Source organism: Plectropomus leopardus, chromosome 18, assembly GCF_026936395.1.
Source record: "Plectropomus leopardus strain MGB_pleo_1.0 chromosome 18, ASM2693639v1, whole genome shotgun sequence".
NCBI lineage: Eukaryota > Metazoa > Chordata > Actinopteri > Perciformes > Serranidae > Plectropomus > Plectropomus leopardus.
In genome coordinates this window covers 468,635-495,910 of record NC_142193.1, presented here as the reverse complement: position 1 = coordinate 495,910, position 27,276 = coordinate 468,635, and the positions used below count along the sequence as shown (strand labels likewise).

The following is a 27,276-nucleotide window of genomic DNA, read 5'->3' as shown; positions in this document are numbered from 1 at the left end:
TATCTGCCATTTTGGACTCTTTTTAACCTTTTAATTAGAGATGGCAAATTCGAAACTTTGAAATGTTTCAATACTTTCAAACCATTGCTTTGAAACATTTTGAAACGTTTTAAAACCTGTTTGCTCTCATTGGCATCTACTGGTAGAAGCTTGCATTGCGCACATTTATCATTGGTTTTTGTTGTAAACTCCCTTATCCCCAGCCCAAAAGCTTACCTCAATAGGTGTCATGCAAATCAAATCAAACTGCTTTTGATTTAGTTCTTGTAGGATATGGTGTATATAGCACATCATTATTAGCTATGTAATCTGATTACATTGGTCTTGGTCATGCTACGCTATGGTGAGTTTGTAGATCATTTTAATGGTTTCATTCATTAATGGAGACTTAATCTCTCCGGGTTTGGTACCAATCACTTGACATTTTGAAACTCATCTTAAACTATGTGCTGAAGCCGGAAGTGACAAAACGTTTCGAAACAGTTCGATTTTCGGTGTTGAAATTGCCATCTCTACTTTTAATTCATGTTTTTGAGTCTTAACTATTTAAATATTGTTTTGTTTTAAATTTACTTTTAGGCTGTTTTAATTCAGTTTAAAGTCACCTTTTAATCCCATTTTTAGCAGTTGTTTACAACCAAAAACATGGAATAAAACATTCAAATATTTGTACTGGAAGCCATGTCCACCACGTCATTTTTACAAACAAACCTGTATTTTCTAAAATTAACGGGTAATCCAGGTAGACTTTGAGTTCCACCTACCTTCCCCCTGGTCACAATTGATCGAAAACCCTAGTAACTTTTTTTTCAAGAGCTTATTTAGTATTGAAGAAGGATCTCCTTAGAATAAGGGAACTTTGGCCACACTCCAGCATAGTGGGTGGCGGTAATTCACCTTAAGCTTTAGTTGCCACCTGCCATTAAAAAAAGCAAAAAGTTTCTGATCCAAACTCCAAACCAGTTGGTGGCGGAAATACACCAAAGCATTTTTGCCAACCGCCAAAAGCGCTCAAAGAAGAAGAAGAAGTTTCTCACCGGTGGTATTTCACCGTTGCACTCAGTAGGAATAGTGCTGCACCAGGACCACCGCAAAGTCCTCACAACATCAAAGGTAAACTCACTGATATGAAGCTAAACATTGATAAGCAGAGTTAGTAGCGTTAGCTGAACAGGGCCCTGTCGGACGCTGCAGAGACACCGAGACACTCAGAGCTGTACTGCACGCTGTATGTGTGTCCTGCGGTGGACATCATGTGCTACAGGGCTGCAGTTAGCTTCACAGCTCACAGAGCTAACATTAACCAACACCAGGCAGTAAAAAGCTAACGAGTATTGACAGTAGAAAGTCAAAGACAGAAACACTCTAAACCAACAAAGACATGAGGTTGTCGACGTCGCTTCCTGATGTTCGGAGACACGTGCACATCATGCTAAACTTGCACGTTCCGTCAGCTGCAGGATTTGAGTGCGTCGCTCTTTTTGGAACTGAGTATCAACATGTAGCTTCAGTCTGTCCAGAAAAAGCAGTCAAACAGCAACCCTCAGTGTCCCAGCTGAAGACTCTGTTGAGCAGGGACTGTGGACAGATAGAAGGTTTCTGTGTTTACTGCTGCCGCAGATTAACGCCACTAAACTACCTGAGACGGAATTACTGGGTTGGGAGACATGGGAAAAAAATCAAATATTAGGATATTTTTCATAAAACACGTAATGGTGCTATAACATATTATTTACACAATGAGATTTTTGATAAATAAACATAGATAATGGAAATGTAATGCCAAAGTTTGTATAGGTAAATAATGGACCAGAAAAATACATCACCTTACTTTAATGCAGCCTTCAAAAACAGGAAAATACAACACTTACACTATTATGATATCTGAAATATAAGACAATACTTATCTGGAAGATATCTCATATCACAATATCAATATAATATTGTTATATATTACCCAGCCCCAAATAAAGTATTTTACTTTAACGGTTGCTAAGTAAACTAAACCACACTGTGTCAAAATGAAGACGTTGTTGTGCTGTATAGAAGACTCATGCTGCAGTTGGAAAGAGAGTAGAGATACACACACGCCAGAAAAAAACTTTCTCTGGTAGTCAGTGGTTGCACATTTAAAGGAGCTCTATGTGAAATTTAGGACTAGGATGTCTGTTTATTCAGGAATAGATCATCAGTGTGGAAATGTTTTGTTTTCAGAGCAACTGCGCACCTCATATGTTAACAAAAGCTGTACTGAGGACACAGGAAGTACCATGCTGGGCCACTTGGCTGACTTCTTGCTAATGTGATGTTAGATGCTCTGTTTCAGCAATCTTGACTGAAAAAACGTGCATGTAGACTGAAAGTCATCCATACTGTTCTGTCAGGAGGTGCAGGGACTTAAACCAGGGGTGAGTAAGAGAAAGTATAAAAAGTAGTAAATTGGTTAAGTTATGAGTAGAGGAAAAGTCATAAGCCATAGGCTTATGCTAATAACATTAGCATGTTGCATATGTGGGGAAAATGTGACCTACAAAAGACAATTGTTTTGTCTGTTATCCTTGACAATTCTTATTATATATGGTTTTATAGTTATATTATTATAGTTTTATGCTTTAGTGCAAAGATCTTGTTCTTAATCCATTTTTAAGGATTATGGTCTTCAAGTCAGACAGCCTTGACAAAAAAAGATCATGGTTTGATTCCAGAAAGCCTTTTCAAACAGTGTGAACCAGTTTTGTTTTTTTTTTAATTATTATTTTTGGCTTTTATTGCCATTAATTGACAGGACAGTGTGAGCGTGAAAGGGGAGATAGAGAGGGGGAGACATGCAGCAAAGGGCAGAGGCTGGTCTCGAACCTGCGGCTGCAGCAGCGAGGACACAGCCTCTGCACATGGGGCCCTCCATCCACTGAGCCACCAGGCAACTCGAATGAACCAGTTTTAATTATTTCCAATTATGTATATGTTGTTTTTTTCTCTTTCTGGCCAAAAGCAAAGACAGGGGAGGCAGCTTCTAACCAACTGTGTTAAATGAGCACATTAGTGGAAGCATTTTCCCGCTGTATCCCATATGCTGCAAATCTGCAGTGTTTCCCCGAAAATGTTAGCGAGACTAGAGACACCCCGCCAGGCCTAAAAGTTAGCAAGGTTTGCGTAGGATGATAAAGTTCACTGTACTAGCTATCTTTCCCCTTAGGAAGTAGAAACAAACTTACAAAAACCCTCCCAATTTTCCTGGGACACCCCCGTTTTTCCTTGCCCCCTCCCGGTGTCCTCCCTAGGTCCCATCTCTCCCGTCTTTTTCCCGATTTAGAGCCCCCGAACGCACATAATCTCCACAGAGGACTAGGGGTCGCTTGCTTTGATTTCCCCCATTCTCTAACTTGGAGTGATGGTGGGCTGTTGGCAGCTGTAGAAGAAGTTATGAAACTGAAGTGAATATTACATGTTACAGTGTTGGACTAGGTGCCTCTGTAAAGACAGAATTCTCTGTTTGTTAATCAGCAGCGCAAGGTTTTTCACAAACTGTTGGTATCAGCGGAGCTGCAGACGGAGGATGTGTTAATGATCAGAGATACAGCTCCAGAGGAAGATGCTCTCCTCCGCTGTGTTACTGCATCTAACAGTATATTATTCTGCATTTTAACACATATTTCAACTCTGTTCCCAACTCTTACCCTCCTGGCGTGTGACATACATCTGTCATCATCAATTTCACGCTCTCATGACACCAAAGCAAATCTCACGCTAAAACACTGCAACAGCAGAACTGTTGAACAGTCATGTAATGCAGTGAATGATATGATTTTGACTGTAGAATACAGCCGAGTATTTGGCAGTCAAGCGGCGTTTTATGGTCATTGAGCAAACAACTGACAGTCTGACAGCAGCGCAGTGCTCTGATACTGTAGGGAGGGAGACCTAATGTTTAATTCTGACAGAGATTGGAAGCCAGTGAAGTGAGTGGAGAATGGGTGTGATGTGCTCATATTTACGCACTCTCATCAGGAGTGAGAGTGCAGTGCTGTTTTGTACATACTGGAGTCTCTGGAGTCTCTTGCTGGGGACCTTAGTGAGAAGTGCATTACAGTAATCCAGCCTGGAGGAGACAAAGGCATGGACAAGCTTCTTAGCATCAGAAAGGGTGAGTGTTGGATGGAGTTTGGCAATAGAGCTTGGCAACCGACATGCACGTCATCATGCAGTGCATTATGGGTGTTGTTTGGGTCAGAACCGCCATATTGTGTGGCCACCCAGCAAATGAATAGCTAACAGCTAATAGGTAACGGGAAGCAGTATTGGTTATCTTACGCTCATTTTTCACTCAGTGTGCTGAAAAGTAGTTCAGAAGACAGTGGATTGTACATGGAAAAACTTTTACCAGATGCTAAAAAAAATGTTCCAGGTCGTGTACCCAGCCATTGGTAAACTGAACGTGGGCTTCTAAAGATTTAACATTTGGAAACTGGGACGCAGTGTAGGCTTATACTACACACAATCAGTCTTCTTTTGGTATTTCATAGGAAACTTCTCCTTTGATAAAGTGAATCTTCTCAATGTAAGGTTTTTTTGCGTCAGGTAAAAGTTTTTCCCTGTATCAGTGCAGCCACCAAAGGCAAGGTCACAGCGCCAGGACAGATATCACCACAATCAGGCACAGCCAGGGTTACGGCCAGGATCCGGGAAAGCTAGGAAACAAGGGAGCAGGAATGCTCCGGAGAGCCAACGGGATTAGCATAGTGCAATTCAACGTACCCAAGGTGGTGAGCAGTAAAAAGGATAAGCAGTCAATGAGGATCCTAGAGTCACTCATCAGCAGTTACGACTTAAATGTTAATGCCAGAGAGCAATAATTGAAAAGAAAGAAAGAGAGAGGAAGCAGAGCCAGAGTGGCAGGTCTGAACGGACTCAAAACCACCCCCGCTGTATCGGGCCAAAATATCTGCCACCTCCCCCTCCTCCCTGTCACATGGACGGGGATTTCAGCTGAGCACAAGTGAACTTGTGCCCCAGGAATATACACACTAATGAAACTAGGGTCACTAATCAGCTATTATGGCTTAAATGTAAGGGTCAGAGAGCAGTGTTAGTCCCACTGCTCTCTGAACCCTTTAGAAAGTCCTGCAGCAGGTTAAACCTATGTCAGCCTAACTATGGGCTAGTCCAGGTAACCTGAGCCAGCCCTGATTATAAAAGTGGAAACGGTGTCTGCCTCCCTAACCGAGACTGGAAGATGGTTCCATAAGAGAGGAGCATGGTAGCTGAAGGCTCTGATTACTATCCTGCATTTGGAAACTTTGGGAACCACAAGTAATCCTGCATTTTCAGAGGGCAGTGATCTTCAGTGTTGATAAGGAACTATGAGCTGTGAGAGATAGGATGGAGCCTGACCATTTAGAGCTTTGTAAGTAAGGAGGAGGATTTTAAATTCAATCCTGGATTTTACAGGGAGCCAGTGCAATGAAGCTAAAACAGGAGAAATATGGTCCTGTTTCTTGGTTCCCATTAGAACACAAGCAGCAGCATTCTGCACCAGTTGGAGAGACCTAAGTGATTTGTTGGGGCAACCAAATAAAAAGGAATTACAGTAATCTAGCCTAGAGGTGACAAATGCATGTACTAATTTTTCAGCATCTGTCTAGGATAGGATATGTCTAATTTTTGCGATGTTACGGAAGTGAAAGAAAGCAGTCCTTGAAGTTTGTTTTATATGGGAGGCAAAAGTTAAATCTTGATCAAATAAAACTCTAAGGTTCCATACAGTAGTGCTAGAAGCCAAGGTAATGCCATCTAGAGAAATTGCATTGTTAGAAAGTTTTTGAGGTGTTTGGGGCCAAGAACAATAACTTCAGTTTTGTCTGAATTCAGCATCAAGGAATTATGGCTCATCTCGGCTTTTATGTCCTTAAGACATGTTTAAAGTCAGTTTCATCTAGCTTCATAGATAGATACAATTGCGTAATGTCAGCATAACAATGAAAATATCCAGTGTTTTCTAATAATGTTGCATAGAGGAAGCATATGTAAAGTAAAAAGGATTGGTCCAAGCACAGAACCTTGTGGCACTGCAAAGCAGACCTTAGTATGTGCGGAGAATTGATCATTGATGTGAACAATTTGGGAATGCAGTGTTTCCTCTAGGATTTTTTTCAGCAGCGGGGGCAGGCTCTCCGGGGAGCCGTGGCGGCGTAAACAAATGACACTTTTTAAAGGCTGAATGTAAAAATAAAAAATAATAACAAAAATTCAACAATAAAATAATAAAAACAAGAAATAATAATTTCTTGATGGGGCTGTAATCAGTGGCAAAGTTTGCACCCAGGCTCAGAACAATGGATTTTTCTTGGTTTTTTGTAGAACAGCTCTAAGGCTCTGTTGTACGGAAATTCCCCAAGAGGTGGCCCGTTGATGCTCAGCAGCATACATGCTGCAAGGTGATCCCCCTGCAGCCTGTTTCTCAAGTCAGGCTTCACCTACAAATAGAAACAATAATTTTTTTTAAAATGTATTTATTTTTTTCAACCCATTTAGGGTCCCAGCCTGATAGCCTGTGTTTCCCTTTATGTTTTTCTCCTCTACTCTCATCTCTCTCTCCTGCACCATCACTTTGCTCTCCTGCTCCTTCACTCAGCACTCCCCCTCCTGTACTCTGCTCTCCTTCACTTTGTTCCACTGCTCCTCCCTGTCTGTTACTTGTCTTATACCATTACATAAAACATTAACGTTAGATAATTTACACTCACGTCACATTTGATTACAAGTGTGAACATAATTTTTTACCTAACCATCATAATTTGAGTCAGTAAAAAGGCTAATGATACCTGACTAGCGCCATCCTCATCAGGTGTCTTTCTCTTCTTTGAAAAATATTTGAACAAGCTCATCTGAAAATGCAGTCAGCAGTTACATCATGGCGTGTATATCGCTTAATGCTATCAATTAGTTTACTCACGTTAGCGACACTGAGTTGAGTTGGCACCGGGCCCAATTAACTTAAGCTACGTAACCTTAGCTGGCCATCAATATTTTGCGAATGTTTATTTAACTAATAAAATCTATTATAAGTTCTCTTAAGCTAATAAGTCTACCTTTTCTCCAGTAAGTTGCACGCTATTTTCAAGCCGACACTCCTCTGACTCTCCGACCTGATGCCTGGATGCCAGTAGCTAATTAACGTCGGCACCAGTTAGTTCTGTTGGGGGGTGGGAGGGGGCGGTGGTATCTACCCCAAAGAGTAGATACGGAGCAAGATAGTTATCTGCCTCAGCACTCGCGACACCCAACGCAGTGCAGGACTGTGCTGTGATGCGGTGGTGGTGTATTTGCAATTTAAAAAAAACAAAAAAAAAAAACGACATTTGAAGGAGCGGCGGGTAGGATTTAGGAGTGGCGGCCCGCCACTCCTAAATGAGTGTAGAGGAAACACTGGAATGATCTCATAAGTAAGGTTTAAACCAGGCTAGTGCTGTTCCTTCAAGGCCAATTAACTGTTCCATTCTATGCAGCAAGATTTGATGGTCAATGGTGTCAAAAGCAGCACTTAGATATAAAGGATTAAAACAGAGACCAGACCTGAATCAGAAGCAATCAATACGTCGTTATTAATTTTTACTAGTGCCGTCTCTGTACTATGATGAAGTCTAAAGCCTGACTGAAAGTCCTCAAATAAACTATTACCTTGGAGAAAGTCACAGAGTTGATGAGCAACCACTTTCTCAAGGATTTTAGAAATAAAGGGGAGATTAGATATCGGTCTATAGCTAAAATCTCAGGATCGAGAGTGGACTCCTTTAGAGTTTTAATGACAGCTACTTTAAAGGACTGTAGTACATAGCTCGTTAATAAAGACACATTGATTATATTTAATAAAGTATTTTCTAATAAGGGTAAAGCTTTCTTAAGTAGCCTAGTTGGGATGGGGTCTAGCAGGCGTGTTGATGGCTTAGATGCAGAAATCAGAGTATAGAGTCGGCGAAGGTAAATGGGGGAAAAACGGTTCAAATAAATTCCAGCCCTTGCTGCTATATCCAAGCTACCTGAGTCCAGGGTCAGGTCAGTTAAGGGCAAGAGGTGATGAATTCTATCTTGAATAGTTATAATTTTATCATTAAAGAAACTCATAAAATCATCACTGCTCAGGGCTGAAGGAATACAAGGCTCTATGGAGCTGTGACTCTGAGTCAGCCTGGCTAGTGTTGAAAAGAAACCTGGGATTGTTTTTATTTTCCTCAGTTAATGATGAGTAATAGTTTGCTCTGGCATGGTGGAGGGCTTTCTTCTTTCTTTTGTACATTTTAAGACTATCCAGCCAGACTAAATGGAACTCTTCCAGGTTGGTTGAACGGCAGTTTCTCTCAAATTTTCGCGATGTTTGTTTCAATTTGCAAATCTGGGGGTTAAACCATTGAGCTAATTTTCTTTGTTTCATTATTTTCTTCTTGAAAGGTGCGAAAGTCGAGAGCTGATCGTAGTGAGCCAGTAGCACTATCAGCAACAATCAATTTGAGAATGACTTTAGTTATTAAGAGTATTCTCAGTCACTGTAAGACATGGTAATGATGTCAATGCAGAAGGAATCAATTTCTTAAATTTAGCCACTGCTGAATCGGATAGACATCTAGAATAATAACTCTTACTGTAGGGGACTTGTACTCGAGTAATAAAAAATTCAAAGTTATTAAATAACAGAGCAGGATTCTCGGGGAAGACTAATAAATCTTAAATATCGATGCTGTATGCTAGGACAAGATCCAGGGTGTGGTTGTAGCGGTGGGTGGGTTTATGTACACACTGACTGAAGCCAATTGAATCCAATAGCGTGGAGAAAGCAGAACTAAGGCTATCATTATTAATATCCATGTGAATGGTTAAAATTGATATGATAATTACTTTGTCTGATTTAAGCACTAAACTTGATATAAGCTCAGAGTATTCAGATAAAAAATTCAGAGTAAGAGCCGGGGGCGTGGTACACTATAACAAAAAGAATGGGCTGTTGAGTTTTCCAGGATGGGTGAGAAAGACTAAGAAAAAGGCTTTCAAATGAGCTATAATTTAGTTTAGCTTTAGCATGAATTGCTAAGCTTGAATCAAAAATAGCAGTGACTCCCCCTCCTTGGCCAGTGTCCCGCGCAACGTAACTATTTATATGACCAGGAGGAGTGGATTCATTCAGGCTAATGTACTCATCAGGACACAGCCAGGTCTCTGTGAGGCAGAATAAATCAATGTGGTTATCCAATATTAAATCAGTGACTAAAAGAGCTTTGGGTTATAGGGATCTATGTTTAAGAGTCCGCATTTGATTCTCCTGTTATGATGCTGTTTGACAGGAGATGTATTAATTTTTACGAGATTTATTTATTTTAGATTTAAAGAAATTAAGTGGTCGGCGGGCAGACACCGTTTTTATAACATTTACAATATGGTTGTGTGACTGCTAGAAGTTCAGAAAAGCGTGTAAGACTGGACCCTCTGCACCCTGGTCCCAACTCTGGGATGTCATGGCTTTGGGCCTCTTATAAACTCGGCCAGATTCCTAGAGAGGAGAGCAGCTCTATCCAAAGTGGGATGGATGCCGTCTATCCGGATAAGACCAGGTTTACCTCAAAAAGAGTGCCAATTATTAACGAAGCCCACATCATTTGCTGGACACCACAAATGAGGGGTCCAGAGAAGATTACGGTGTCCGACATTGTCTTTGCGTACTCACACACTGACTCGATATTAATTTTAGTGACCTCCGATTGGCGTAACCGGGTGTCATTGCCACCAAGGTGAATAACAATCTTACTGTATTTACGCTTAGCGTTAGCCAGCAGCTTCAAATTTGACTCGACATCGCCTGCTCTGGCTGCAGGGCCTGCTCTTAGGAGCAGCACAGAGATGCTACCAGAGGCACAGACAGAGATACACCAGAAGTGAGATATCACACTTACCGCAGCACGTCAGTACGTCAGCACTGTCCAGAGACTTGTCCAGGATATGGTCATGTATGAGACAGGATTTGTTTGTGAGAGATTGTGCATTCAACAGTTCAATTTTGATATTTGATGAAGCAATGAATCTCTGGATTGGCCGAAGCAGACTGAAGTCCACTCCACGTTTTTCCTCCCGCTCCGTGTGTCGTGGAGATGCTCTGTTTCCTTGGCTACAAGTACGAAAAGCGACAGTGCTCTGATGACGTGGGAAAGATGTGGCGGTGCACACGGCTGACCAGAGTGATGGAAAGCAGTGACCAGACTGGGAGTAAACAAACTTTCGTCGAGAGCTTCTGTGAATGTAGCTGGATCGATGAAGGCGTTCAAGTTGTTTGATGAGTCTCACAATTGTTGCATTTCATCAGTTGGGTCCTGGAATAGTTCAACATCATACTAGTCGTGGAGAGTGTAAGCATGCTATTTGTCTTTAGCTTAGGACGTGGTGTAAAAAGTTCATCAGCAACATGACAGGAGGATTCAGAGCCAGGTGAAGTAGGTCATGATGAACACTGAAGGAACTGAGAGTGCAAGAAGTCAGGCAAAGCAGGCAGGACTGTGGCTGTCTCGTTAGCAGCTAAGCTGCCAGCTAGTGTTGCACAGCTCCAAGAAAATCTCACTCGGAAAACTAGAGCAGCTGATGAGCCAGTCGTCATCGCGCAGTCATCACATCCTCTTGGTCTCTAAAAATGCGTTCTCTTCACAGTGCGCAATTTTCAAAATCTTCTTTTAATGCTATAGCTGCCATTGTTGTTAACATTATTGTCTGCACCATTTTGCGCACGCCTTTTTATACACTCATCCAATTGCTGACAGGTGGATGTGTTCGAAGTTCATCTGTGTGTCTCTCATTATAAACAGTTTCCCAGCATCACCTCTAAGTGTCGCCAACAGATCAAAAGCAGTAGAAACGTGCTTACGCCAGCCATGAAGTTGGCATGGAGCACCGCATATTTCCATGGTCATTTCACTTGATACATTTGAATGTGAGCGTCGAAAAGGGCTCTTTGTACAAGTTTAACCCTGGCAGCAGTGGTTTGGATTAATTGCAGTCTTTGTATATTACACTTGCTGATGCCAGATTAAAGTGCATTACAGTAATCAAGTCTGGAGGAAAAAAAGTGTGGATCACCTTTTCTAAATCTGCACTGGAAATGCTGACTTGAGTTGATCTTTGTTAAGTGTCTCAGTTGGGTAAAGCAAGACTGCACCACTTTAGTAACCCCGATTCTCTGTCAGTACAGCACACACTGAGGAATTTTATTGCTTCAGCTGACTGCATTAACCATTAGCACTGACTAGTTGGTGAATTTCTCCTTCAATGCTGCATACAGAACCTTAAACCAGAACCTACATTTTATTAATAACTTTGCCTCAAGATTCCTTCCATTGTCATGTTTTGGAGTCCAACACAGTTGGACTTATACTACTTACCCGCAGCCAGAATTCCATAGTTAAGTTCTAAGGCTGAGAGGAAATGTGGTGGAAATACTGTGTGCTCCTCCATCCAAATCTGGAAGTATTCAACTCTTCATTTCCCAGAATAGCTTTCCTTAGTGTGTCCACTTTCCTTGTGTAAACCCCTTCTTTTTTCCGTTTTTTGCAGTCTTTTATTTATTGTTGTCCTTCCTGGAACAACTTTGATGGCCAAGCTCCAGGGTTTTGAGTTCTGGAGGAAGACCTTGAAAGGAGCACGCTTTGTGGTGGCACCCATGGTGGACCAGAGCGAGCTGGCCTGGCGCCTGCTGAGTCGCCGGCACGGTGCTCAGCTCTGCTACACCCCCATGCTGCATGCTCAGGTGTTTGTTCGTGACGCCAACTACAGGAGAGAAAACCTCTACAATGAGGTGTGTGAAGAGGACAGACCTCTCATCACGCAGGTGAGGTCACTTACATATTATGGTTGTAGACCCGAACATTACCCACCATTGTTGATTTTCATATGCAGTTGTTACAGGCTAATCAGTAGGCATGTCTTGTATTTTTTTTACATAAACACTGGGCCTTATTCACCAACCACTCTTATGGAGAAATTTCCTCATACAACTAGGGATGTAACGATACATCGCAAGGCAGTTAAAAACCAATAAAAATATGTGAGATTCAAATCTGTGAGAGGAAAAATGAACTGCAATACTCTTTTCAAACAGTAGAGGAAGTACGTGTTCAACGTCCTACGTCATGTCTGAGACTAGAGACATAAGCAAAGGCTCCGTGACAGGCGATATTGAAAGAGAAGATGCAACCCCCACTTTGAAATCGAAGTGTGGTGGCATTTGAGCTTCATTAAGTCAGATAACAGAAAAGACAAGAACAGTCTGCAAATATTGCAAGAGGGTGTTGAACCACACAAATATGATGCAGCATGTGAGCTGACATGATCGTGAGGAGCTCCGGTCAGAAATCCGTAACGACAACTATGTGGCCAAACCACACTGACAAGCACATTTACAACCCCACTCACCCAAACAAGTACAAGAGCCAAAGAGAGTACCCAATTTATCACATACGAGTAATAAATAACCAACATAGTTCTTCAAACTTACCCTCACTGCTTTCCCCTCTAGAAAAAGCATACCTCTCCACCTTTGTCCCATGTGAAAGGTTTGTTTTTTTAACAGCAGGGGACATTATGAAAGTCCAGAAATGCATTCATTGCATAGTTTGTGTTTTGCATTTATACTCTACCTCAGAATAAAAAGGGATTCTTTAATTTGATATCAGAAAGAACAGAAGATGCAGTATTTTGTCTAATTTTTGTTTGAAATAATTAATAGAATATTTTTCAGTCATAATTTTCTGTAATCTCATTTTGTATTAAAAGAAATTATGAGAAAAATGTATCGAGGAACCCAGTTTCGTGAATTGAATGGAATCATGAGTTGACTGAATTGTTACAACCCTACTTAAAACCCATTTTCACAGTTTTTAAGTAAATGGGTTTAACAAGATTGTAACATTCATCAGTGTTTTTTTATTTGCTGTTACATCAACATTTATTAATAATTATTTTTTATTATTTTACAAAGCAATATGGCCTTTTAAATCAAACTGCAGTAACGCCTCAGTTCACATCAGTTATGTTAATGGGAATGGTTCATCTAATAATTAGCGTTTGATCATGTTAGATAATATCAAAAGTGCTTCAGGCAGACGGGATGAAGACTGACAAAGGAGAGTTCAGAGTACATTATTGATAACTTTGTGAAATGGTCCATCTTCACCTGTCTGTCTCTCTCTGTAAACACTCACAGCTTGGAGAGCACTGTGGTGCTCGTCTCTGTCCTCAGTCCTGACAGTTGTGCTGCTATCATGCATGAAGTTTGCAGTGTGTGGGTCCGGTGCTTGATAAAGGGACCATGCACATGCCAGGTCTTTAACCGCCTGGAAAACATGAGGTTGGGTGTGGGTGCTACTCGTGTCCACTCTGTGCCAACTTTCTAAGCAGAAATCCTGGGTGCTAAGCTGATCTTCTTCCAGCAGTTTCTTTAGTGTGTGCACATGACATGCTGTATGTGCTGCTGTGTTCCAAAAGTTAAACTCAGGGTGCAAAAATAAGTGCTTGGAAACGGCAGCGTAGTGGAGGTGTGGCTTACGAGCATACCTGCTGCACGGCTCCATTGAAAACATTAGAAATAAGCGTACAAAAAACAAAGCATGTGTACCGTCCTTAACACGTATTTTTAGCATCACATGCATCTGTTATCCACTTTTGACGCTACCAAATATTACAGTTTTTACAGAGTCGACCTGTTGGAGGTGAGCTGTTTGCGCTGGTGCAGTAAGAGCCTGATGTCTGCCTCTCTTCAGCTTTTACTGTTCTCCCTGCCACATCAGTAGTCTTGTTTTTATTTAGGAAAAGCTGCTAACAAATTGTAGCTAAATATAGACTTTCAAATGTGAACATGAAACAGTAAAATAAAGTAGATATATAAAGTACAAATAGGATGCAGGAGAGAAACAAAACCCCAAACCACAGAGATTCAGTTAAAGGCTACAGAAGCACTAAGAGCTGAACACACAGAGACTTTGAAAATCTCGTCCTCTCTGCTTTCCTGCAGACAGAGGTCACACTTGTTTCAGGATGAGAAGGTGGGGGGGGTCTTTGCAGGTTGGCTGCAGTTGGCATGACATCCTGTTGAGGGCGGGTGTTTGTGTTTCTGGTTCTACTCCGGAGAAGGTCCATCTCTGGCGTGGTTTAGTGTGGGACAGTGCGTCTAAACTGACGATGGAGATGGAACTTGGTGCAGTATAGTTTGACTCAGCATGGCCAAAAGTGACTATAGAAAGATGGTATCTGTGTGCACACAGCCCTGCAGTCTCATGCCCTTTTATGGGGATTTACCTATGCTAATTAGGCTCAACCAGCATGCTCTTTCAACAGACTGACTATAAGAACCCAGGTCCAAATATTTCTGCAACATAACATCATGTCATGAATCTGATGTGTTTTCGACCTGGTGTATTGCGGCAAGATGAGTAGCAGCGTAGTCTCAGAGCTCCCAGAAAGGTCAAACATTTTCCCCATTTTTAGAGGATTCTTCACGCTGAGTTCACCGTAATTCCCAGGCATTGACCTGAAAATACAACGATGTCACAGATCACTCAGACCCAAACCACTGCCACAAGCCGCCCCGAGATCCATGATCGCCAGCTTCCTCGTCTACAGAACCAAGGATCTGGTGTTGAGTACCACATGGAAAAAAAAGAGGTGCATCTCAACAGAAAGCGAGTTTATTTCAACCAAGATTACCTGGTAGAAATAATGAAGAAAAGAGAAGAATACGCTCCGCTGAGGAAGGCGTTAAAAGAAAAGGGACTGAGGTTCCAGACACCGGCACTCGCTAAACTCTGAGTCTTTTATGAAGAAGGACTCACAACATACAGTACTGCAAAAGAGGCGATGGAGGACATGCGGAGGAGAGGGATGCTGACAGCTGATGAAGAAACTGGCGAGAAAGAGAATAAAAGGACGAAAAAAAAACACTACTTTCTCTTGGTCTTGGACTTGCCTTTAAAAACATAGACATACGGGTATGTAAGAGGCTTTAAAAAGGCTTCTTGGATTTGAATATTGTTCTGGTTCTTTGTATATGTTACATGGTTATAAGAGTAAGTGTTAATGACAAATGATAATGACAAAGTATCTCCAAGTAGCGTACGGGATGCAGCCAAAGCAGTAATCAGGGGAAAACTTATAATGTTGTCTTCGATCAAGAAAAAGGAGAAGCAGAAACAACTAAATGATTTACTGCGTGAACTAAAAAAAATAGAAATCAAGCATATGGAACTTAATGACCCCCAATTATTAAATTAGATAACTATGACTCAACAAAATTTAAACAAAATATATGACGACTTAGAGGAGATGAAAGTTAAATTTACTAAGCAAAGATATTATGACAATGGGCCTAGAGCTAAAAAATTATTAGCTTGGATAATAAGAAGGAAACGGGATGAACGATCCATTCACAAAATCAAAGACTCACAATCCAGTAAATTGTGCCATAAACTAGAAGAATCCCCAAGTATTATAGGCTTTCTGAAATCATTAGATCTGCCATCCATTGGAATAGAGCAGAATAAAATAATGACATCTGAAATTACAAAACAAGAACTGGATACAGCCATTTCAAGACTCAAAACTAACAAAGTACCAGGAGCGAATGGATATCCGTTGGAAAAACTTTCAGGGAGGTACTATCACCAGTATTATTAAAATGCTTCAATTTTACAGGGGGTTTTGCAGGGGGAGAAGTGCCAATATCCTGGAGAGAGGCAATAATCTCTGTAATCCCAAAGATGGGTAAAGATAAATTTGACTGCAGTTCATACCTATATCTGTTTTAGTTTTGGACTATCGATTATTTGCCTCAATAATTGCGAAAAAATAAAAAAATATAATTTCTGACATAATAGATTAAGATCAAACAGGATTCCTCAAGAATAGACAGACAAAGGACAACATAAGACGGGCTCTACACTTAATGGACCATATGAGCAAAAGTAAAGACAAATCTATTGTTCTTAGCCTTGATGTGGAAAAGGCCTTTGAGTCTGTTTATTGGCAATATTTATATTTAACATTGCAATGATTTGGCTTTAATAATTTGGTAATTATTTTCTTAAAAGACTTATACTACTTACCCACAGCCAGAATAAAAATAAATGGCAGTTTATCTAACCCTGTGGCACTTGAAAGAGGCTGTAGGCAAGGTTGCCCGCTAAGTCCAGCCTGTTCACTTTATTTATTGAGCCACTTGCACAAGCAATTAGAGAAGATCAAGAAATACAAGGAACTTTGATTAGGAACATTGAGTTTAAGACCTGCCTTTGCACTTGACGCATTGATCACCCTTTCTCAACCTGATTTATGCTTACCTAAATTATTGTCCTTGTTAAAAACATTTGGCCATTACTTTGGTTATAAACTACACATAAAACACAAATTATCTCATATCTTTCTATAGACCTACAGCACAAATACACAATCTTTTTAATTGCAATTGGGACAATGACACTATTAAATACTTGACACTTTACACCACAAATTACTCGCCTATCACAAAAGAAATAAAGGCAGATTTAAACAGATGGAACTTACTACCACTGGACCTGTACAACTGAATAGACATAATTAAGATGAACATTCTACCTCGACTACTTTTTCTCTTTCAATCAATACCCATAGAAATACCTCCAAAACAATTGATTGAGTGAAGAAGAATGTTTTCAGGATTTGTATGCAAGGGCCTGAAACCTAGGGTTAGATATAGCACACTGCAACTACCTAATGAAGAAGGGGGGTTAACGCTGCCAAATATGGAGAAATATAATAAATCAGCACATATTTGATTTATTGGTGTAACCCATATTATAGTGCTAGATGGAGAAACTTAGACTTAATCCAATTGGAAATACACCTCCAGACACTACTTGAAGACAAAAGTCTGTATTTATTGGTAAAAGAAAACTTAAACAGTACAAAAACATCCTTAAACATTTAGTTTGGTGAATGTCGTAAATTAAAATTGGAAAATCAGATCAAATTGTTACAATGGGTAACAAGCCCAAATGGACTGGCGATACAAATATTGGCCCTTTAAAGGTATTACTACATAATGTCTCATTTCTGACAAAGGGGGATTGGTTAACTTCCAAAAACTTAAAGATAACTTTTACCTAGAAAATCAAGACTTCGACAGGTACCTTCAGGTTAGGGCTCACTTTAATAGTAATATAAAAACAACAAAAGAACGCAACACAGACTTGGTTAACATTCTGACCAACGCATATAAATCTAAACTTAACAAAAAACTTATGGCTAGAATCTATGTCTACAATCATACAATGGGAGCTCCACACTTAAAATCAAATCTAAGTGGGAGAAGGAAGCTGAAATGACTATCTCAGAAGAGGATTGGCAGAACATCTGTAAAACCCAATTCAGCACCTCAAGTTCAGGTCATTGGGGGGAATTTATATGAAAAAATATGATTAGATTTTTCATTACTCCAAAAATAAAACAACATCAGAAAGGTCAGTCAGGAGATTGACAATGCTGGAGGGAATCTGGGCACTCCCAGGTAGATCATTTCCACATCTTCTGGGACTGCCCACTGATCCAACCCTACTGGGGGGAAATAGTAAGAAAGATCAACCTATTAATGGGTTTTGAGATTAAATGTGATTTCTGTACAATATATCTTGAGAATATCTCCTCCACAATCAATTCTAGTGACAAGTACTTAATTTGAACAATGTTGGCAGCCAGTAAAAAAGCTATAACGAGAAGATGGCGATAACGAGACAACTCCCAACAAAAGAGGAATGGATTGGAATTGTAGAAGAAATAAATTATATGGAAAAGCTAACCTTCTCCCTGAATCTATGTATGGATACATTTACCAGTTGCTGGAGGAAGTGGACAACTCATTTTGATTCAGTCTCTTCATAGCATGACAGGTAATTGATAAAGGATATATGCCCCTTCCCCTTGATTGTATCAGTTTTACCTATGTGACTGATTGACCTACACTGTTTTGTTTTTGTTTGTTCCGTTTGTTTTTTGTTTTTTTTCTGATTGAGTTATGCTTATATTATTGTGTGTGCTTGTTGTTATCGTCATGTATGTTCTATGATATAAATCTATAAAAAATATAGTAAAAAAAAAACCAAGAATCTGATGTGTTTTCTCAGGACCTTTCTTAAGAACAAATTTGAGAAAACAAAACTGATATTTGTGTTCCTCATGTAATGCCAGTAAATCACAATGTTGCATTCTCTGTGTGCCAGTTTTGTGCCAATGATCCAGAAGTGTTCCTTCAGGCAGCTCTGTTGGCCCAGGACTACTGTGATGCCATTGACCTCAACCTGGGCTGTCCGCAGATGATCGCAAAGAGAGGTATACACATTTCCTACAGAAAATGAAACCCTAGATTTTGAATTTAGTGACTCCCAGTGGTTGTATAAGGAAAGACACTGATGCCAAACCTTGCAATAAAAAGAGAACTAACTTTTCTGGATGCGTGTTTCTAAGGGCACTATGGAGTTTTTCTGCAAGACGAGTGGGAGCTGTTAGAGAAAATGGGTATGTCTGCATTGACTTAGCGTAGGACTCCAGGATAATCTCAGTCAAAATGTAAATTATTTAAAAAATCAAATTTTTGCATTAGTATAGCACCACTTAAGCACAGATCACCAGTTACCTAACATTTCACTCTTATTTTACAGTCAGGTTAGCCAATGAAAAGCTCTCAGTGCCCATCACATGCAAGATCCGTGTGTTTGAGGAGAAGGACAAGACGGTCCGCTATGCTCAGATGTTGGAGAGAGCTGGTTGTCAGGTGGGATCGGTGTTTAACCAAACAGGATGATTAACTGATCTGTAAAAATATGAAGCTTACTTAAATTTCTTAATTTTTATATTTTATTGAAAAATCTGCATATAATGCAGTTTTAGGAAGAATTACAAAGGTGTTGAAAAGCCCTTAGTTTGTCTTTGTCCAATATCTTTCCAGCTGCTGACGGTGCATGGCAGAACCAAAGACCAGAAAGGGGCCATGACAGGTGTGGCTAACTGGGAGCATATCAGGGCCGTACGGTGAGCTGTCATCACTTCTTTTAATCCCTCACATGTACTGTATTAAATCTGGAACATAAACATCTGCTTAGCTCTCTCTACTTGACAACTTAACCAAATGACTCAACAACAACATCATTTCAGTAACTGTTGTATTTTTGCTGCAGGAAGGCAGTAAATATTCCAGTGTTTGCCAATGGCAACATTCAGCACCTGAGTGATGTGGAGCGCTGCATTCAGGAGACAGGAGTGCAAGGAGTGATGAGTGCAGGTGAACAAAATGTGCTTACAATGTAGAGTTTTACCAATGTGAACATGTTCAAATTGGTTGATATTAACCCAAACACCACTGTTTTAGGAATTTTAGGAGGTGTCCCACATGATTCAGCAGTCAATCCTCAGTGGAACATAATGACACCATGTGCCAACAGAAAGCGAGCGAACTATCACGAGGTCTCGTGCAGCACCGGAGCTCTTTGTCCACACTATACCCATTAAATATGCATGTTACTCTTTAAACCAGAGAACACACATTTTATATTGTGATATACATATATAGCCAAAAGCAAGTAACGATAGCCTACCTTGCTTTTAGTGATCATTTACCTCAGCCCAAATGTTCAGCTTCATGGCAATCTCCCTCCAGCCAGCTGACTCTGTGTTTAAGTTTTTATAGTGAAAAAAGGAGGTTTTGTATATAAAATTCCTCTATACTTAATAAATCAGCCGGTCCTCAGCCAGTGCTGCCCTTTCAAAGTGAGCATCAGAGATAAATAGAAAGAATCAGACGAATGACTATAGTTCAGCTCACACACCTTCAGCCAATAAGGACAGCTCTGTCCTTTGCTTCAGATCCAACATGTTGTCATATTGGTGCAGTTTTAGACTTTTGAGAATAACTCTGCTCCTCTCATCAACCAACACAGTCTATCAGCTCTCCCCTCTCTGTCATCCCTGGCTCTGCTGTAAATTCCACATGGCCTGTATGACACGAGTTGCTCTATTAGTAAGTTTACAAACATGATATTATATTAATCACTCTGTTATATTGCTTATAACTAATGCAATTTGGCTTGGATTCAGCGCTGTAACTGAGGCTACTTTTAAAATTGCCAGAAGGTGCCGGTTCAGCTGGTCTGCATAAATCTAACTGGTTTAAGCTTGTACCCTGGACCAGACCTGCAATATTGAAAATCAACCCAACTCTACTGCGATGACTCATGACATCGCATTTTTTCCCCTTTCACTTATGGTAATACATGATATACACCCATCAACCACAGCATTACAACCACTGGTGGTGAAGTGATTATTTCATAACCATTATCTGGTCTGTAATGGTGTTTTTTTTGGGGGGGGGGTTAAGTGGCATCTACATCCAAGGTTTCCCAACAGAACATTGCATTGTAACAACAATGTAAATGTTGTTTTCTTCACCCACCAGTGCTTTGAATGTCTTGGTTGTTTGGTGTATAATGAGTAGTTGTGCTCAGGAGATGCATTGTTTTAAAACTTATTTCTATGTTCATCTTGATATTATATGTAGAGGGAAACCTCCACAACCCAGCACTGTTTGAAGGAGTAAGCCCCCCAGTTTGGGAGATGGCTGGGGAATATCTGGAGGTGGTGAAGCAGTATCCCCCCTGCACTCTGTCCTACGTACGAGCCCACCTATTCAAGCTCTGGCACCACACGTAAGTCTCTCTTTCTGTATAGCCTCATTCCCACTGCACAAAAAACTACTATCGCCCACTAACATCTGGCTTTTTAATGCAATGGGAATATGTAAAATCGGCATTCAGACCCGGGTCAAATGACTTTGCAGTAGACAAGGGTCACCCCTGGGTGAACATGGTAATTTCAGCTCCTTAAATGGCGAAATGCAATGATGCCACTCTCCGTGTCCTCCAAAGCAGCACTAAAATATTGTTCCAAAGTAGTCTGCACCAAATTTAAAGGGAGATTTAATAAGTAAGAGACAATTAATGGGAAGAAACCACTGAAAAGAGCTCTGTTCCTGCTGCTCTCTACTGTTTACCTGTTCTCCTGCCTGTCTGTGACGTTGCATGGACACACCAACAGGACAGCATACACACACACGTCAACTGACAGAGAGGCAGACTCGCTCTCCTGTGATGAGTTCAGTGACAGTGGGAATACAGTGGGATTGCTTATATTTAGCAGGTTTACCCGTGTTTAAAAATCCTGCGTGCGCATGCTAATTTTGGTGGGAAAAGGGTATATGTGATACACGTATCCAACCCCTGGAATGAAAGACAACTGTCTCTCTGTTACTAGTCCAAGACAGACAACATTCTCCTCATCTTCAAAGGCTTGAAACATGAAATATTTTGAATTAAGTTATGGTCCTAAAGATTTTAGTCCATGAGGAATTGGAAACATGAATTGGCAATGTGCAACAACATTTTTCGTAGACACTAGATATCAAACAAAAGCCAGAGATTATGTCATGCTAGGTTTCTGAGAGCTGTAAATTCATCACCTCTAAGCAAAAGGTGCAGCCCTAAAGCATAAATCTGATGTTTATAGCATGTTGGAGTGACTACTTTTAGTACCCAGTATTCAGTAATGGTGGAAACATTTGGTGTTGTTCTTTCGCTCTTTCGCTATCTTTCTCCCTCTCTCTCCCCTCTACCTCTCTTTGTGTGTGTGTGTGTGTGTGTGTGTGTGTGTGTGTGTGTGTGTGTGTGTGTGTGTGTGTGTGCGCGCGCGTGTGCGTTTGCACGTTTGCGTGTGTGTGTGTAGGCTACAGATTCACCAGGACCTGAGAGAAGACTTGGCCAAGGTGAAGACCCTCGAGGGTTTGGCTAGTGTCAGTAACCAGCTGAGGCTGCGCTGCGAGGTAATGCAAACAACAGCTTTACAAATATACAGCAGCACCAGAGAGAGGGAGGGAGGGAGAGAAGGAGGCAGAGAGGGAGGTTAAACAAAAGGCAGACAGACTTTGAACTGCTCTGAATAATCCCTATTGCAAATGGCTTCATAAAAACCAAAATTGTGTCAGGTATCTGCGGTCTGGATTGTGGTGGTCAGACAGCAGTCATGTTTAGGAAAGGAAGAGGAGAATACCTCTCAGTTCACAACAATAATGCAATGCTCAAGCAATGAGTGGAGTCACACTGTGGAGCCTTATTCCCACTGCACAAAAACCCTTCAGACATCTGGCTTTTTAATGCAATGAGAAAGCATACTATCGTCATTCACACCTGGGCCAAATTACTCTGGCTAAAACATTGATCCAAGTTAGTTTGCTGCACTGAGTTTGAAAGAGAGACTGGATAAGTAAGAGATATACTATATAAGAGAGGTAACCACGTCTCCATATATCTGCTCTCTACTTTTCACCTGTTTTCCAGCCAGTCTGAGTTGTCAAACAGACACACCAAAACAACCTACACACACACTCAGGAGGGCATACCCATCTGCTGCAGAGCTGTGTAGATCTCTACTGGCAGTGGGAAAGCAGTCAGTAACTTATTTTTAGCAAGTTTACCCTTATTTGAAAACGTATATGTACTCATTTTGGTAGGAAACTTGTATTAGACAGTAAGCAGGATTATTCATTGGCTGGTGCTCTTTGTGTGGCATCAGAAAGGACTGTGAGCCGCCTGGGCCTTATTTTAGAGAGCAGGATCTATGAAAACTCTGACTATGTTAAGGCTGAGATGAGGGAAACTCTTGAGTTTTCCATTTCACAAAGCCAGCTCAGCATCACCCTGAGTCAGTTAATATGGCAACATGCTCAGAGGAAGCAAAGCTGCTGGCTGACAGGTTTGCTTCCTCTGAGCCTGAGACTGAGACCGAGCAGCAGGGAGGACAGACACTTTGTGTACTTTTCTGAATCCAGACCGTGGATGTTGAAGCACAAATTAGTTAAAGGCTGTTGCGTCAGGAGAGGCGTATTAGACATCTTAGTCCGGCAGGACTATCTATATTAAAGATAGCGTGTCTCTTCACAGTCTGTCATTTATCTGAGCAATCTTCTCCACCCTCATATATCAAATATACCATGTTATGGATTTGTACTATTATAAGACGATATAGCAAATTATATTGCAATATATGAACATTGTTAATCTATAAAAAAAGTTTCTACATTTTCTGTATATTCCACACAACACAGTTTGCATTTTTCCATTGAAAATAATTTCATAAAATGACTATGGTCACTGGTGAAATGAAGTGATTTTTTGTTCACTGACTATTTGAAGACATTTAATGAACATACACTGAGGCCATAATTTAACTGGCATTACAAAAGAAACATTTTCATCTTCTGAAATGTGCAAATAAAAGCCGTTAATCATGTTGGAAAACTTCATGGACTAATTTCAATTTAGAGTGCTAAACTTGTACATTTTAATTCAGCCTCAGACCCTGCACACCTAATAACAGGCGCAGTGTCTGATTCTTTACACCATCATCTCTTCACACTGCTGCTTTTGTCTTTATCACAATTTATAGTTTGTACCTGTATGTGTGTGAATGAGGCTACAATGAGAAACGTTATTTCTTTATTTGACATTGATAACTTCACGATGTCCTGAAGCTTCTTGTTGGCAGCTGGCAGCATGTAGAGCTCTCTTTGATCACATATTAAGAAACATTACATGCAGTGAAATTATTTTTGTAATAACTTTGAGGAAATATCTATATTAGTCATGATCTCTCTCTTTCTACCGACAACCGAACAAATCGGCAAAATTATCAAATGTGTTATTTGTGACTCGTAGATGTTCTGAATGCATTTTAGGTGGTTGACAAAAGGGCTGTCTTCATACCGAATTAATATAAATATACTGAATATTCATAGTCTACTTCATATCAACTACTATATCTACTTAAAAGAAAGTCGTGTCTTGGTTCTTTCCGGAAAATAAGACACGTCACTGAATTGCCATCATATTGCAAAAGTGATTGATGAATGAGGGGACGCAATAAACTTTATAGTATTTAAAACTTGCGCATTAACACACTCTGCAATCTTTTTCCATCATGCCATCTCATGCTGTTTAGCTGCAGCTGCCCTATTAGATTAAAAAAAACAAACAAGGTATGTTCATGTGCAGTCATTAAAATCTCTAATTTAGTGGGGTGAAGTAAGTAACTCTGCTTTTAACTCCGCTTCCTGCCAGTGTGAATCATGTTGTCTGCGTTCCACTAATGATGTCTTTCTTTGCTCACCATGAACCCGCCTCTCTCAGGCTGAACATACTCAGAGTTGACTGATCTTATTCTGATCAGCTGTTCTGGAACTGAAAACTCAGAGTTTTTCTGCTCAGTCTCAGTCAACTTGGAGGTCGGAATCAGGCTCAGGTTTGTTGAGCCTGCTTTCTGAAATAGGGCCCTGGTGTTGACATGCAGTCCGTATCTGATACATTATCCTGATCATCACATCTCATCACCGGCCATTGCATTTACACTCACCCGGTTTCTTACGGAGTATCCAAGGTGCCACACCTCATCTGACATAAAGAGCACCGACCTCTGCTAATATCAGAGGAGAGTTTTATAGGGGTAAAGGGAAAATGAGCAGAGGTGCTTACTCAGCTTGTCATAGTGACATAGAGCTATTTAATATGTGTGACTGTCAGGACCAGGCATGAATGTGTTGCTGATGGGCAAAGTAGACATACTTAGAGAATTAAAGATAGCTGTTGTATTAGTAGCTGTGCTGTATGTGTGTGTACAGGAGGAGATAGCCAAAGGAAAAGATGCAGAAGAGATGAAAAGTGGCCTGCCATTTCCCCATTGGATCTGCCAGCCATATGTCCGACCGCCGTGAGTCACCACCCTTTGTTGTTTGAATTTTTCTCTATATAAACGTTTAATACAATGATCATACATGGAAGAATAGCCATCAACTGAAGTGAGCTACAGCTGATTGTTCCAGCAGAGCTGGGCAACGAATTGTTAGCACCAGTCAAAAGTGACACAGTAATGTTACTGACTGTGCCTTACAGGCCAAAGAAGCCAGCTGCCAATGGAAACAGCCAGGGTCCAGAGATGAGGAAGGCTGTGTGTCAAAAGAGGGCGCTGGAGGACTCTGATGGAACAGCAGACACACTCTCCAAAAACAAGCAGAAGAAGAGATCTCGAAACCCCAACAAGAACTTCTGTCCCGAGCAAAAACGTCAGTCTAACCTGCCACATTCACCTCAAACTGCCGGCTTCCTCATCCAAAAAAGTCTAATGTTACAGTGTCTCTCCTCTCCTCCCACAGCTAAGTACATCAAATGTGAGCAGTGCGGGAACCCAAAGGTCAGCACTCACTTTAACCCTTTGAAATTTGGAGTGACATCACTTCTCTTGTGCTGTTGTCAGACACCTTTTACAAGTATTTAAACCCTTGAACCCTGAGCTTTCAGAAACATGGGTCATAAGGCAATGAGCAACTTGGTAGGAAATGTTCCAGAAATTGAAAGACATGGGGAAATTTAGATTATTATTTAATAGATGTTAAGGAAAATGTCTTGGGAGGGAAAAAGTAAAAGATAAGGACAAATTTATTTATGATGATCATAATTACATATTTAAATTAATGTTACATAATTCTTGTAATTTTTAAAAACTTTCTCCAGGTCAATTCCTTTTTTTTTTGCCAATTTCTTACTGATCTTGGGATCATTTCTTCTTTTGTTGCTTATTGCCTTCTCCCCATGTTTTTGAAAGAATTCAAGCCAATTTGAATTTCTGTTTATGATTTATCATCACAAGTGTCTCAGTTCTCAAATACTCAAAGAAATGGTTGTACAATGTCAATGAAAATAAGTTGTAATGATGACTTAGTTAAAACAATTAACTCACAGGCAGACATCTAAAAGGATGCCCTTCTGTAAAGACTTCTCAAGCTCAGCCTCAGGACCTGATTCGGTTTCTTTTGCTCTGCAGGGAAATAAATGTGTCTTCAACCTGTGTCGAGGCTGCTGTAAGAAGAAGGCTTACAAGGAGGTGGCAGACTGTCCAAGTCAGTACATGCACAGATAACAGAGCCTGTGCTAATTATTTTATCACGTATATATCTGATACTATCAAAAGTCATAACCATTAGACATATTTCCAACAAAACAGTGCACACATGGGGTGCCCAGTAGCTCAGTTGGTAGGGCAGGCGCCTCATGTACAGAGGCTGTGTCCTCACTGCAGCGGCTGCCGGTTTGATTCTGGCTTTGGCTCTTTGCTTAAAAAAAAATAATGCACACATTTTGAACAAATATCTAAAAAGTCAAAGAGAATGCTTCAGTGTGTTGTCATCATAGCATCGTATGTTAAAATGATTTGTCAAGAATCAATGAACATAATCCAACCTTTTGTTGACAGGCCATGGGCTGAGGTTCAAGTCCAAGGCAGAGAAACAGAGAGCTGAGGAGGGCATGAGGAAGGAGGAAGCGAGGACGGAGGGTTTGGCAGTAGAGACAAAGAGAAGCAGCAGCTCTTTCCAGCCTGTCCCAGATCCAAGTCCTGAGCTGCAGGTGCAGCCTGAGGCTGCCTCAGCATGTCAGAGTCCCACCTAATCTAGGTCATTTCTCTGATTACAACAGGTTAACACCCTTGAAACATATTGAGTTGCGTTGAGTCCAAACGTTCATCACAGTAAACATCAGCTGCTAGACTGTTGTGTAGACCTGCTTTGGGGGGGTGCAGTTGAAGCTCAGTGTGTGCATGTAGAGGTAATCAAGGATGAATCAGGACATACAGAACATACAGCTGCTGAGTAACTGCAGCAAAGAAGAAAATGTGGATGGACATTGATCAGCAGACCAAACGTGTAAAGAAACTTTTATGTGATGTAAATTTCTTGAGCATTGATTACATTACATTATTACATTGATGGGACCTTTGGAAAAGTTTCTCAACTTATTCTGTCATCTTTCATTTTTGAAACAGATTTTATGAGCAAAAGTTGTGAGCCACGTTAAACCATTCAGTAAAACACTTTGTCCTAACGGGCTTGATTTAAGATGTTTGTATTTTCACCTCATGAATAGTTTACCTACTTATTCTGGATAAAGGTTTGCCTGTAGTTCATTGACCTATGTATGTGCCTTGGTGGGAAGTTCAACTGCCTATCCAGCAGTTGTCGGGTTATGGAGGCTGATGCGCTGGTTGGGTCAGCTTGTCGTTGAAGTAGTGGTGCTGCTGAGATGCTCAAATTTTTTCATGGACATTGTGGAAGGGAAGATGGGCCACCCAATA

The 27,276-nt window shown here is 40.7% G+C and overlaps 1 protein-coding gene across 1 annotated transcript; it reads left to right on the top strand.

Moving 5' to 3' along the window:
* Positions 1-960: 960 nt before the first annotated feature.
* dus1l (dihydrouridine synthase 1-like (S. cerevisiae)) lies at positions 961-27,040 on the top strand. Its single transcript, XM_042505815.2, has 14 exons — positions 961-1,113; positions 11,584-11,857; positions 18,273-18,381; positions 18,517-18,567; positions 18,711-18,823; positions 18,998-19,080; positions 19,227-19,330; positions 20,606-20,753; positions 21,826-21,922; positions 24,773-24,861; positions 25,044-25,213; positions 25,304-25,341; positions 25,972-26,047; positions 26,401-27,040. The coding sequence occupies exons 2-14, from the start codon at positions 11,621-11,623 to the stop codon at positions 26,592-26,594; spliced, it is 1,509 nt and encodes a 502-aa protein (XP_042361749.1). The 5' UTR covers positions 961-1,113; positions 11,584-11,620; the 3' UTR covers positions 26,595-27,040.
* The last annotated feature ends 236 nt before the right edge of the window (positions 27,041-27,276 follow it).